Below are 14,681 nucleotides of genomic sequence, written 5' to 3'. Positions count from 1 at the left end.
CCAGCTTTTTAAGTTTTTTTTAAGTCAGTTTTACAAAGGAGGATTTATTTGGTATAAATCTGTTATGAAAGATACTATCATTCACTTTGGGACATTTAGAAAATGTGAACATGCAAAGCTGCTTTTCTGCACCGTCCTGCACGTTCTGTTTGGCCATATTAAATACTGAGATAATCCAGGGAATATCTATTAAATCACAAAATGCCATTGCGGCTAATCATATTCTATGATTATATAGGTTATTCAGATTAAAATTAAAATAAATTAATGACAAAACTAGATGTAAAAAAAAATCACCCTTTCACAGATACGGTGTGAAATTTTTATAAAAGCTAAGGTATACGTAGTAAAATCTTCTCAATTCAGTACTGATTAATTCAAAAGCGCATCAAACTGAAGCATGTTTATCTTATAGTCATATTGCTAAGATCTCTCCAGTATTTACTTGGAATAATACATAAAATATAATTCAATACAGGGGAAAACCCCAAGGTGAAGTGTGATTTGTTAATTAGCTCTGAACAGACTCCTATAAGCAAAAGTAAATGATGACTAGTCAGAGTGGAGGAGCTGACTGTGTTTGTAAAGAACACTTTCCTTTCGCTCTTTAAAACCTTTAAGTCCTCTCAAGGATTAGGATCATACTTTAAGTATTCTACTCTCTTACAAATGAAATTATAGGATCTTAATCTTCAAACTGGACGGGAAATTAGGAAGAATCTCCAGTTCTCAAGCTTTTTCCTCAGGGCTGTTGACACTCCAACTGTTAATGATGAATTCCAAGGAGAGAGAAGTAAAAACGAAGGGCAGGGAGAAAAGACAATGCCTTTATTAAGAAGGCAAAATTCCAACATCCCAGTAGGAATCTGGTCACATCTCCTTGGTCAAAAACGAGTCATTTCTCCACCTCTGCCAAGAAAGGTGTCAGGGAAGATTGGAACGGTAGCTTCTAGCTGGGCTCATTGCCAACCCTATTAACATGTCTGTTAATAAGAAAGAAATGAAGGACAGCTATTCTCTTCCACAACCTCTCTGTCATAGCCTCTGCCAAAATCTGCTTCCTTATCAAGACGAGGTAAGAAGCCCAGAGAGATTAAGCAACTTTACTCATGTTTCAAAGTTGGTGGTGGACTTTATGTAACATATTCCCATCGTTCAATTGTGTATGTGCGTTGGGAATGGGCGAGGGACAGAGGAGAGTGGTCTTCTGAAGTTCTAAAGACTTTGCTGACTTTAAAAAGGACTAAATAATGTAAAGAATCATGGATAATTAAAAGTTTAGCACATCAATTCACCTCTCATAAGAGCTTTGTGATTTTATTTTCCTGTGGAAATTATGCAAGCAAAAATAAAGAGCCAATTCTTAACACAGAAGTGAAATGATACTGGAGCTAGAAATTGAAATTTCTTTTTAAATTCTCATGGAATCCAGACTTTCTGGAGTCATTGCTGCTAGATGAACCACCAAAACTATTGCCCTGAGATAAGTTTTAAACCTTAAATTTCAAACCTAAAATATCCCCTGGAGCCTTCTTTGAGCCAAACAATAGCTTAGCTTCATTAGTAAAGAATGTCTGCCTTGAGCATTATGCTCTTTTAAAGAATTATCTATATGGGATCAAATGGATAACAGCAACTTGAAAGGTTAGGTAGGAAGCTTAGGGCGCAGTGGGATTGTTAATGTGTTGGAATAATTTGGAAAAGGAGGGTGAGAACGGTTGCACAACTTGAAGAATGTAATCAGGGTCACTGAATTGTACATGTAGAAATTGTTGAATTGGTGTATGTTTTGTTATATATATTTTCAACAACAAAAATAAAATAAGTTTTTTTTTTAAATTTACTTCTTTAAGAATCTATTACTTTAAATAATGGACACATTCCCTGAAATAAACCTGAACTTACTAATGTAAAACGGTGGCCCTCTTCCTCTTGCAGACTGCGGGGACTGCCCCCAACTTTCTGAGGAGTAGGACTGAAGGGCAGTGGTGGTGACAGGGTGGCAAGAACAAATTGGGATTGCTCAGCACATGTCCATTGGTTGCCCGGATAATAAAATTTGTTTTTCTAGGCAAAGAGTTGTAAACAGACAACGCTGACTTTCTCTCCCAGATACCAACCAGCCATTTAAATCCTTGTTAAATGTATACAGTCAAGAATGCAACACTATATCAGGTTGTATTTTAATCCAAGAGGAGAACGTTGCCTATTATTACTTATAACCCCTTACTCTCACCTTAAAAAACCAAACCAAACCCATTGCTGGCAAGTCGATTACACTCATGGCACCAGGCCTTTCTTCCATGGAGCCGCTAGGTAAGTTCGAGCTGACAACCTGTAGGTTAGCAGCCAATGGGAAACACATGTGCCTCCAGGCTCCTTCTACACTTACCTTACTAGGGACTTAAAACCTGGTACCACAGAGCAGCGCAGTGATATGCACACACCTGAACAGAAACATTTTCTAAAATTGTAGAATATTAAAACTACCCATTCATGTTAAAGTTGAGGAAACTATGACCTGGCAAAACAGAAATGACTTAACTCATTCGGAGAAAACGAGATTATATTTGTTTTCATTTTAATATATATTTAAGTTATACATACCTTAAATTTTATCTTTCCAAATATGAAGACTTTTAAATATTATAGTGTCATCTGAAATTGCAAATATTTAATGTTTCCTTTTCACTAATGAACTATGCCTAGGAAGTAAACAGGGAGTGAAATTTCTTGGTTAAAAATTCAGTTTCTTATGATTTTTTTTTTAACTGCAGTGGGAGAAACTACAGATGACCACGAGTGAAAGGAGGAAAATCTTCTGCTCTGTCACATTCCACGTAATCGCAATCACCTGCGTGGTCTGGTCCTTGTATGTATTAATAGACCGGACAGCGGAAGAAATCAAGCAAGGCAACGATAATGGTAAGAGCACGTCTGTGGCCTTTTTTCCTCTTGAATGAGAACGACAAGATCCAGAGGTGGATAGGGGGCTAGTCCCCAATTTAGGTCTTCATTTATGACACGGTAGCAAAACCATTCCCAATACCGGCAGTTGAGTTTCCTCTAATTATGTTATTAATATTCTGAGTATAAAGCGATGAATATATAAGGTCCCAAATTAAGATGTGAGATTTATCAAGTCTGTGTAAAACTTGGTAGGAAGAAATCCATAGATGTCATATGCTACATCAAGTTTCTCAGGAGCTGAGTAAGGACCAGGTTCTGCCTGCTGTGAAAAACACAGACCGTTGGGGGGAGAGGGGGGAGGTTGTCTTTGTCTCTTTTAAAGCATGAATAAGATGAGAATGTTTTATAACATTAGTATGTACTATATATTTCATAGAGCGGATTAACATTATGATTTGAAATTTTAGCCACACTAAGTTTGATTTTGAAGGATGGTGTCAAGTGTGCAAAGAAAGATGTTTAAAAATCATTATGAAAATTGCATTAATTAAGGGTAGGGTTCCACAGCTGATTTTTGTAATTGCTGTCAATAAGCTGTACGTCTGAAAAAGTTGAACTGCAAAGGTTGTGTGATAGACATATTTACAGCAACCACAAAAGAAAAAAAAAAAAAAAGAGTAGCTGCTGAGGCTGCTTAAATACAACCAAACACCTCATGGGATTTGGTTGCTTGGTTTGGAGGTCTAGGGTCATGGTTTCATGGGCAATCCCAATTAATCAGCTTAATAACATGTTTAGTGCTGCTGTTCTACCTTCTAGTTCATTACGTAGTGCCTGGGGTCTTAAAAGCTTGCAAGCGGCTGTCCAAGGCACAACAATTGGTCTGTATTCACTTGGAGGAACAGAGGAAGAAGGAGAGTCAGGGACAGGAGGAGGATATGGAATGTATGGCTAACTGCCTCCAAGAACAATTGCCTCCTTTGCCATGAGGTCAGAACTGGATGGTCCCCAGCTACCATTACTGAACATTTTGATCAAAGGTTCCATAGAAGACTCCTGATCAAAAGGGGGGTAAATGAAGAACAGAATTTCAAATTCTCATGGACTCCAGACTTCCTGGAGCCATGAAGGGTGGATGAACCCCTGAAACTATTGCCCTGAGATAACCTTTGAACTTTAAACCAAAAGTATCCCCTGAAATCTTCTTAAAACCAAACAACAGTTTAGCTTAAACAGTAAATAAGCTCTGTCTTGATCATTATGCTCTTTTAAGAACTATCTATATGGGATAAAATTGAGAACAGCAACTTGAAAGATTAGATAGGAACCTTAGGGGGCAGTGAGTTTATATTAATGGGGAAGGAACAACTCAGACGAGGAGGGTGAGAATGGTTGCACAAGTGAAGAATGTAATTAATGCCACTGAATTTTCCATGTAGAAACTATTCAAAAAAAAGACAGAAAATGTTGACAGATTGTGATAAACGTAACTGATGTCACTGAAAATTTGTGTGGAAATTGTCAGATGGGAACCTAACCTGCTGTGTAACCATTCACCAAAAACTCAATAAAATACTATTTAAAAAAAAAATCATCATGGCATATTCTAACATTTAAATGGATAGGTCATTTAAACCACAGGCAAAAATAGGAAACACAGTCCCTATAAAATATTGTTTATTTTCACCTCTGAAGGTACCCAGCTCTGTTTCGCATCTGGCTGTATGAGCTTTAGTACAGAGCCTAAATCATACTTGGTAAAACAGTACAAAACAGCAACAACAAAAGAAAAAGTGAAACCACTGGTGAGTTTGAATGGAGAAATTGTTCAAAGGATAACATTGTACATTTGTAGTGTTAGGAAAAACGTTCATACCCTATCCAAAAAAAAGGAAAAGAGAAAGATGGGAGGAAGTAAAAGAAGGAAGACGAAAAAGAAACGTTACGTCTGTATTTGTCTTGTTTCCTAAGTGCAGAAAGGAAGGGCGTTCCATTCCTCCTCCCGTCTTCAAGGTGGCAGCAGTACACACCAGTGTGTGTTCTTTCCGCCATTCTGGAAGCCAAGTGGGGCTAGGTGAACACGAGACACGAGTGAGTGGAGGGAAGGGAGAGGTGGCGACACAGTTTTCACCCAGTCCTCTTCTGAAAGTCCTTCTTGAAGTCAAAATGCTAGAAAAATAGGTTTTGGGTTTTTTAATTCAATATTAACTCATTTGTATATAATTCATATCAAACTACATTGTTTGCAGTTACACTATGCATTGTTCCTGAGATGCCTGATTACAAAATGTCTTACTTCCCTATTAAATAAATCCCTTGAGGGTAGGACTTTTTTCTCTTTTTTAACCATGTTCCCTGGAGGTATAGGTAATGGCCCAAGCCAAGGAACAGAAAGTGCCGTAAACACTGCAATCGTGTTTGTATGGAAAAGCAAAGACCCACCCCCTACTATCCCAGGGACAGATAGTTCCCAACCTACGAGTTCCGTTGTCAAGTTCCATTCCAACAACTCCGTCATAAGTCAGTTTTGACACAGGTCAAATACATTTTTTTTTTTTGTTTTCGTTGTCATTGCCTTTTATTAGCAGTATCTTTATAAATCTGATCTTTATTTGTCTTTGGAGCTTGGGAACATTACCTATAAATATCTGTGAGTGAACATCTGAGAATGATAGCATCAGCAAATTACCAGCTATAACATTGTGTGTGCCATATTATTAACTATAAGATGTACCAAAAAAAAAATAAGACGGTCATAAATGCAGTTCATTGTAACTTGAATACAACATAAACTGGAGACTACCTTAGGCCTCAAGTGTTTCAACCCCACTTCTAAGTGTTGTGAGTGAATAGTGACCCTTCATCCTACAGTAGACATAACTGTCTCAATTTCAGCCACCAAAGCCTCTCCAGAACCCAAGAAACTCATGGCCCCATGCTTCCTTCCATGCTTCTCTCCCTGAGTATGCTCGTGCCTTCAGCCCTCTTTATGCTAATAACCCCCAAGTTGACCTCCAGCTCCTACCACACTCCAACCCACGCTCCTCAACTCCTCCATCTGATGATCTTCCAGGCACCTCGACATCGGCATGTCCAAACTCATAATCCACTATCGCTTCCCACTCTAATATATGTGGGAATGGCATCACTGCACCCAGTAACCCACACCAGAAATCCAGTTGTCCTTCCCAGCTTCCTCCCTCTGGCTCACTTTTACCTTAACTCAATCAGCAAATCCTAGGAAGTCTAACTCCTGTGCCTCTAGAATCTCCCCACTGCTGGCTCTCCCACGGCTGCACCAATGTGCCAGCTCTCATCGTCTTTGAGACCTGCAACAGTGGCCTAACGGGTCTTCCTCCAGTTTTACCCTTCTTCAACCCAGGCTCAATACTGTAATGGCAGAAAATTTACAAAACCACCAATCTAATCATGTCCTATCCCCTCTTAACCATTACTCTTAGAATATAACCCAAACTTCGTAATGAGACTCTGCTGCTCCCCAGGATCTGGCTCTAGCCAACTCTGCTGAATATCCACCCTTACCTCAGACCCTTGCCCAGCTTTCCCTCCATGGAACCATTTCCTCGCAGCCTCTCCCTTCTACCTCCACATGCAGTCCTCACTCACAGTATCTCACACACCTCCCTTACCCCACTCAGCCTTTGAGGTTTATCTTAAACATCACTCCCGCTGAGAAACCTAGTTCAGCTCCTGGAACTACTCCTACCCCAGTGGTTCCCAAAGTGTGTGCCCTGGGCAAGCAGCATCAGCACCACCTGAGCACTTGTCGGAAAAGCAAATTCTCAGCCTCTGCCAACCCCAAACCTACTGAATCAGAAACCCTAGGGGTGGGGCCCAGCAATATGTGCCATAGCAAGCATTAAGGGTGATTATGATTCCCGCTGAGGGCTAAGAACCTACCATGTGCTCCCCATGCAGCCTGCTCCTCCCCTCTTCCCCACCCCCAGTGATACTTGGCCTTGATGGCATATTAGAATTACCTGTGCAATTTCTAGACCAATACAAAGCCTGGGTTTCATCCAGAGATTTAAATGTACTTATCTGGAGTGGAGCTGCAGCACTGATATTTTTTCAGAGCCTCTTAGGTGATTCTGGAGTCCCTGGGTGGTGTGTTTATTTTATGTGTTCCACTGCTAACTGGAAGGCTGGAGGTTGGAGTCCATCCAGAGAAGCCTCAGACAAAAGGCCTGACAATCAACTTCCAAAAAATCAGCCACTGAAAGCTCTATGGAGCACAGTTCTCCTCTGACACACATGGGGTTGCCATGAGTCAGAGTCGACTTGACAGCAACTGCTGTTGGTTTACTGGTTAGATTATTCTAACACGCAGCTACATTGAGGAGCTCTGCCTTCCAAGAAGCTTACATTATCACAATTGCAATTTGATCTTCCTTTGATGTGGCGAGAAAAACAAACAAAAACAGACTCTCCCCTCTAGACTCTGAGCTCAGAGCAGGCTGGCTTCGTCTGTCCTGCTCACCGCCATATCCCTGGTACTCAGCACTGTGTCTGGGACCTGGCAAGTGGTCCCATCAATGTTGTAGAAGGAGTAACAGTGTGAATGCCTTGCGCCCGAGCTTTTCCATCTTTTATTTTTATTTGAGGATTTTCTCAGTTCTGGGTGGGTGCAGGATTCCAGATCCCAATCTCCAGACAGACTGTCCTTCAGGCCCCTCTGTCACATTTCCTAATAAAAGAGACTGAATGATATTCAATATTCAATAATTAATTTTCAGATCCATAAAGACAACTGAAAATAAGTAACAGTTATCTTTTATGTTCAGAGCTTTTGAAGCAGGAAGCAAGATACTTATTAAGAAGTAGTGCCCTGGTCACGGGAAAGCAGTGCAGGAGGCCAGAGACCGTGTATTGATATTTGTAATCTTCCATAATTCTAGAGACAGAACTGTTTAGGCATGGAGAAATGACTGTTCACAAAATGATTAGCTGAGATGCTGAGTATCCAATATATGAGACTGACAGTGCTGATCCAAGGAGAGGGAGGCGATGAGCATCGTCCACACTGGGTGCAGGCCATGAAAGGTGTATTATCGGTAGAAAATTAGAAAAAAAAAAAGCTGTGCCCACATTCACTCCTCCAGAGCCACTTGCCAGTGGAACAGCTGCTCACTTGGATGACTTCCAATGGAAACCACCCCTTCCTGTAGTGACTTTTGTAAAGGGCATCATCTGTACTTGTGTGCCAAAGGTTTCTGTTCAAATTCTATTTAAAACCTTACTTCCCAAAGTCTACATTTAAAGATAGTGGGGACATGTGTATGCACTGTTATTATTTTAATCTTCCTTTGACATTGGAACTTTTAAAGTTGTTGAAAAATACCATATAATTTGAATGTCAAAATATTTTAAATCCATCTTGAAAACCTTCAAAAGTATTTGAAGAGGAACAAATTGTTCTTCATCGACCAGAATTGAGGTTGACTATAAAACAACAAAATCTTCTGAACTGTAATGGCAATGCTGGAAGTGGGGGAAAGACCTTCCCACATGCTGCAGTGGTGGTCCCTTTAGATTAAACAGGCACGATGTCCCAGACAGCTCTCTCACCTCACTCTGCGTCCTTGAAACTCTAACACCTTCTTGCCAACTCTAATTAGGGGAACAGTTGTTCTCTTTTGCCTTGTGTTTAGATATTCTAGAACAGTGATCCAGTATATGATTTGTGTGTTAAAAACAAAACACAAAATACGGACAAAACAACAATAATTTATACTATTTGTTAAAGAGACTGTAGGTGCCCCAGACTATTTAAATACATATACCAAACGGACTAGCATAACAAACTGATTTTGTTTGCATGCCCAACTCTCTCGCGAGCCTGTAAGCTCCTCCAGGGCAGGGGACATGCCCCATTATGTATTGGGAGAGCACCTGGTATTGGAAGATGCTCAAAAATGGTGGCTGGCTGTGGCTGACTCTTCAGCCCCTAAGAACTATGGCTGTGCAATACTCGTTAGCTGTTAACATCTCTTAGAGTGGTTAAAAATCACTCCCTTGCAAGCCATACAGTTTCTTTTCCAGTAATGTTATTTAAACATTCCCTTTGAAAGCAATTACACGTGCTATGTAACACCCCAAATATAATGAACACTGGCTTGTCAGAAGGCCAGGGTTCTAGATCTGCCTTGGACACTGGCTAGTTATCGTGAAACAATATTTAATCACTCTGAAGCTCAGTTCTCTAATTTGTAAAACTAAGAAAGCTGGACAGAGTGTCCTCTAAAGGTTCTTTATATAATTCATTTTTCAAAGACACCATGAACTTCACCTTGTATCATATAAACTGAACCACTGTCTTTATATAAATAATGCATATTCACTATACATGCTTATTCGCAGTGAAGATTACCATTAGAACAGAGAACACGTGGAACTTTTTTTTGTTAATGAATCCAGCTGAAAGAAGCAACCAGAATAAAAATAAAGGGGAAAACCACAACCCCCATTCACACACGCCCGTATACAGACACATTCTGTAACTCTGCATAAACTAAGCACCCAAAAATATCCCTACTTGCCAGTAAGATGCTTTTTCTAAATATACACTGTCCCTGCAGCTGTTAAATGAGGCAGGTAATGCTGTTTGGTGATTTAAAAAAGCTTTTAGATGCACTCCAGGTGTCTCCAGCCATGTGATGTGCTACATAAAACATAAAGAATACTCCAAGAATTCAAATTTAAAAACTGGGAGGGACTTCAGAGATAATAGAGTCACTTGTTTTAAAGATGAGGAAATGAGTAATTTGCCTGTTGCCCAGATACGTTACAAACACCCACCTGGGACCTTCCAGTTTCCCCAATTCAATTTAAAGAGTAAACAAAAAAGTAAGGTGTTGCAGGCAGCTTAGCCTACATGCTTCCAGTGGAGAAGGATGGGGACCCTATTCTGCCACCAAGGGAAATGTATTTTCAGAGAAACAATATGGTTGGAAAGTAAGAGTCTGAAAGGACCCGGCGGGTATAGCTTACAAAACAACTGAGGTTGTGTTCTGAACATTTGGCATAAATGTTTCCTGACAAATCTCATGCCATCAGTTGCTACTTTCTCATTTAAGGCCCTTTTTGTTTATTTTTGGTGGAATTTCTGAGGTTTTCCCTGCTGAAGGGATTGTAACTGCAGGGATGCCTAGGAGCGCAGGGTGGAGAGGTGTGGCGCTGATAAATGCTAGCGGGCTGGCCTGGCAGCTCACTGCAATTCTCCCCTCCTGGATTCTGGAGGTTGTCATTACCTGAAGTCAAGGTGGGAAACCCAAGGGTTGCAGCCCAGTGAAGCCAGAAAGATCTCAGTGGTAAGTGTAAATCAAAGCTCTACCCTTAATCTACTATTCCATCAGCTAAAGGCGTGTAGTATTCAGATCACTCAGATAACAACAACAACTAACATTTATACAGGTGCTTTCTATGTGTGTTCTAAACTCTATTGCCCTTAAGGTGATCCCAACTCTTGAAGACCCCATAGGACAGAGAAGAACTGCCCCATGGAGTCTCCAAGGCTGTCAATGTTTACAGAAGCAGACTGCCACATCTTTCCCGCAAGGAGGTGCTGGTGGGTTCCAACTGTCAACCTTTCGGTTAACGGCCAAGCACTTAACTATTGTGCCGCCAGGGCTCGCTTCCTATGGGTTACCTGTTGCCATGGAGTCAATTCCAACTCATAGCGACCCTATAGGACAGAGAAGAACCGCACCACAGGGTTTCCAGGGAGTGTCTGGTGGATTCCAACTGTCAAACTTTTGGTTAGCAGCCGAGCTCTTAACCACTGCTCCCTCAGGGCCCCCTTTTATGTGTTAGACATTGTTAATTCATTTAATTTACTCCAACAACCCTTTGAGGTAAATATTATCATTACCTACATTTTTAGGTGATGTATCTGTTAGATTTTGCTGTATAACAAAGGAACCCAAAATTCAATAACTTAAAACCACAACCATTATTTAGCTCCCAATTCTGCAGATCAGTTGGGCATTTCCTCTGGTCTGGGCCAACCTGGCCGATCTCTGCGGGCCTCATTCGTGTGTCTGCAGACAGCTGGCACAGCAGTTGGCAGCTGGATGATCAAGGATGGCCGCCTTTACATGTCTGGCAGTGGGCATACTGTTGGCTGGGGTGAGAGGAGTGATCGGCTGTGTGTTTCTCATTATCTAGCAAGCTGGGCCTGCCTTCTTTGTAGTTGCAGTGTTTAAAAGAGCAGCAAGAGGGAGTAAGCCACCATGTGCAAATCTTTTTAAAGTTTCACACGGTTAAGTCCAGTGTCCATGGTTACAGGGAGGCATGAGTCGTTTGGGGGTTATCACTGCCACAAGCTCTGATGGATGAGAAAACTGAGACCAAAGAGGATAACGGACAGCAGGCCTGATGCCTCGAGGGAACGAAATAGCTACCTGAGTCAGGATGGAAAAGATATAAAGATTAAAGTTGCCAATTTTGGGGAATAAAACCCATAGCCCTTAAGATTAAGTGGGGATTTTGCACATGAAAACAGCCCTTGAGAAGTCTAACTATAAAAAAGGAAATCTTATTGGAGATTTGAAGGTTTCTGTTCTCAACTACAAAGAAATTGAATAAAAGTCTGAGTCATTTTAAACTAACACAAATGGAGGCAGAAAACCTAAACAGACCCACAATGAAAGAAGAAATTGAAGATATCATTAAAAAGAAAAACTCCCAACAAAAAAAAGCCCCAGCCCAGATGGCTTCACTGGAGAGTCCTACCAAACATTCAGACAAGAGTTGACACCAATGCTACTCAAACTATTCCAGAACCTAGAAAAGGAAGGAATACTCCCTAATTTATTCTATGAAGCCAACTTAATCCTGATACCAAAGCCAGGCAAAAATACCACAAAAAAATAAAATTACAGACCAATATCCCTTATCTTAGAGTAACCATCTGTACTCTGATTAATGCAAAACTGAGACATTTATTGAAAGAAAGGAGACAGCTCGAGCTGGGAATGGACTGAACTTCATGCAGTGGAATCCAGTAATTCAAAATGGCAACTCAGCAGAGTCGTTTTATAGGAGCAGAAACGATGGATATGAAACATGTTACTTCATTGGTATTTACAAGCTTTGATCACCAAAAGACATTACTTGACTGGTAGTTCATTTTAAGGCAGGGCTTCCAGTGGCAGAACTCATGAAGGATGGGACAATTTACCACAGCCCTGAAAAGGATAAAATACTTAGGAATAAATCTAACCAGGGACATGAAAGACTTATACAAAGAAAACTACAAAATACTACTGCAAGAAACAAAAGAGACCTACATAAATGGAAAAGGATACCACGCTCGTGCATAGGAAGACTTAACATTGTGAAAATGTCAGTGCTACCCAAAGTGATCTATAGATATAAAGCAATCCTGATCCAAATCCCAACAACATTCTTTAACAAAATAGAAAAAGTAATCACCAACTTTATATGGAAAGGAAAACCTGTTGCCAATGAGTCAATTCCGACTCATAGCAACCCTACAGAGCAGAGGAGAACTACACAGGAGCAGCTGGTAGATAAGTACTGCTGACGTTTTTGTTAACAGTTGAGCTCTTACCCACTACACCACCAGGGCTCCATATGGAAAGGAAAGAGGCCCCAAATAACTAAAACATTACTAAAGAACCAAGTAGGAGGCCTCACACTTCCCAATCTCAGAACTTACTATACAGTCACAGTAGTCAAAACAGCTTGGTATTGGTACAATGACAGACACATAGACCAATGGAACAGAACTGAGAAGCTAGATGTAAATCTATCCAGCCACGGACAGCTGATCTTTGGCGAAGGGTCAAACTCCATTCAATGGGGAAGAGATAATCTCTTTAACAGATGGTGCTGGCAAAACTGGAAATCCATTTGCAGAAAAATGAAACAGGATCCATACCGCACACCATACACAAAAACTAACTCAAAATGGATCAAGGTCCTAAATGTTAAACCTAAAACTAAAAAGTTCCTGGGAGATAACATAGGGACAAAGCTAGGGGTCTTAATCTATGGCATAAATAGACTATCAAACATAATTAAAATTGCACAAACAACAGAAGATAAACTAGATAACTGGGACCTCCTAAAAATTAAATTCTTATGCTCATCAAAAGACTTTACCAAAAGAATAAAAAGAGAACCTAAAGACTGGGAAAAATTTTTTGGCAACAACATATCTGATAAGGGTCTAATCTCTAAAATTTATAGGAAACGTCAACACTTCAACAACAAAAAGACAAACAATTCAACCATAAAATGGGCAAAGGACATGAACAGACACTTCACCAAAGAAGATATTCAGGTAGCTAAAAAACACATGAGGAGATGCGGTGATCATTAGCCATTAGTGGGATGCAAATCAAAACTACAATGAGATAAAATCTGACCCTGCAAAAGATGGCATTGATCAAAAAAGCAGAAAACAACCAATGCTGGCAAGGTTGTGAGGAGGTTGGAACTCTTATACATTGCGATAGGATTGTTAAATGGTACAACCACTATGGAAAACAGTATGGTGCTTCTGCAAAAAGCTAGAAATAGAAATACCATATGATCTAGTAATCCCACTCCTAGGTATACATCCTAGAGAAATAAGAGCAGCGATACGAATAAACACATGCACACCCATGTTCACTGCAGCATTATTCACAACTGCAAAAAGACAGAAACAAACCTAAGGGTCAATCAACAGATGAATGGATAAACAAAACGTGGTACATACATACACTGGAATACTACCCAACAATAAAGAATAATGAGAAGTCCTGGAAAAATTTTATAACATGGATGAATCTGGGGAATATTATACTGAGTGAAATAAGTTAATCACAAAAGGACAAATATTTTATGAGACCGCTTTTATAAAAAGTCAAGAAGAGGTTTACACACAGAAAGCAACATTATTTGATGGTTACCATGGATGGGAGAGGGAGCGCGGGAGAATCATTTACTAGATAGTAGACACATGTCAATTCTGGTGAAGGGAAAGGCAATACACAATATGGAGGAAGTCAGCACTATGTGACCAAGGTAAATGAAGACACTGAGACGTACACAAGAATAAAGGACAACTATGGTAAATTCTATAACACATACAATTCTGCAACAACAGTGATAGCAACAAAAAATTTGTGAGTGGTTACACAGGTAGATATGTATGCTATATAGGTGTGGGAGAGCATATGGGAGTATGTGTGTGCATATAGAGGTAGAGCTGTGGGTATTTGTGTATACATATTTGAATGTGCTGCATGTATACTCATGTATATAACAGAGCACATAGGGGGCACAGTTCTAGAAACTTCTTAGACATATCCAGACACCTCGTGGGACTGAGTTACTGGGCTCAAGCTAAGAACTACAGTCTCGGGGGACATCCAGCTCAACTGGCATAACATAATTCATAAACACAATGTTCTACATCCTAGTTTGGTGAGTAGTGTCTGGGGTCTTAAAAGCTTGTGACCATCTAAGATACAACTATTGGTCTCTTCCTGTCTAGACCAAAGGAGAGTGAAGGAAACCAAAGACTCAAGAAAGAAACTAGTCCACATGACTAATGGCCCACATGAACCACAGCCTCCTCTAGCCTGAGACCAGAAGAACTAGACGGTGTTCAGTTACCACTAACGCCGCTGTGACCAGGGACACAATAGAAGGTCCTGGTTAAAATGGGAGAAAAATGTAGAACAAAACGCAAATTCATAAAAAGGACCAGACTTACTAAACTGACAGATGCTAGA

General features: G+C 40.3%; 1 protein-coding gene across 2 annotated transcripts in view; it reads left to right on the top strand.

The window, feature by feature from the left end:
- Positions 1 to 14,681, top strand: part of MARCHF1 (membrane associated ring-CH-type finger 1) — a 116,898-nt gene that overhangs the window by 86,765 nt on the left and 15,452 nt on the right. For both annotated transcript variants that reach the window (XM_023736623.1, XM_023736624.1), the window contains exon 3: positions 2,778 to 2,925. In XM_023736623.1, the coding sequence (XP_023592391.1) occupies positions 2,778 to 2,925 (148 nt within the window). The remainder of the gene's footprint in view (positions 1 to 2,777; positions 2,926 to 14,681) is intronic.

The sequence above is a fragment of the Trichechus manatus genome, unplaced genomic scaffold (assembly GCF_000243295.1).
Source record: "Trichechus manatus latirostris isolate Lorelei unplaced genomic scaffold, TriManLat1.0 scaffold00089, whole genome shotgun sequence".
In the NCBI taxonomy this organism is placed as follows: Eukaryota; Metazoa; Chordata; class Mammalia; order Sirenia; family Trichechidae; genus Trichechus; species Trichechus manatus.
The sequence above is the reverse complement of the archived record's forward strand: the minus strand, read 5'-3'. Positions and strand labels throughout refer to the sequence as shown.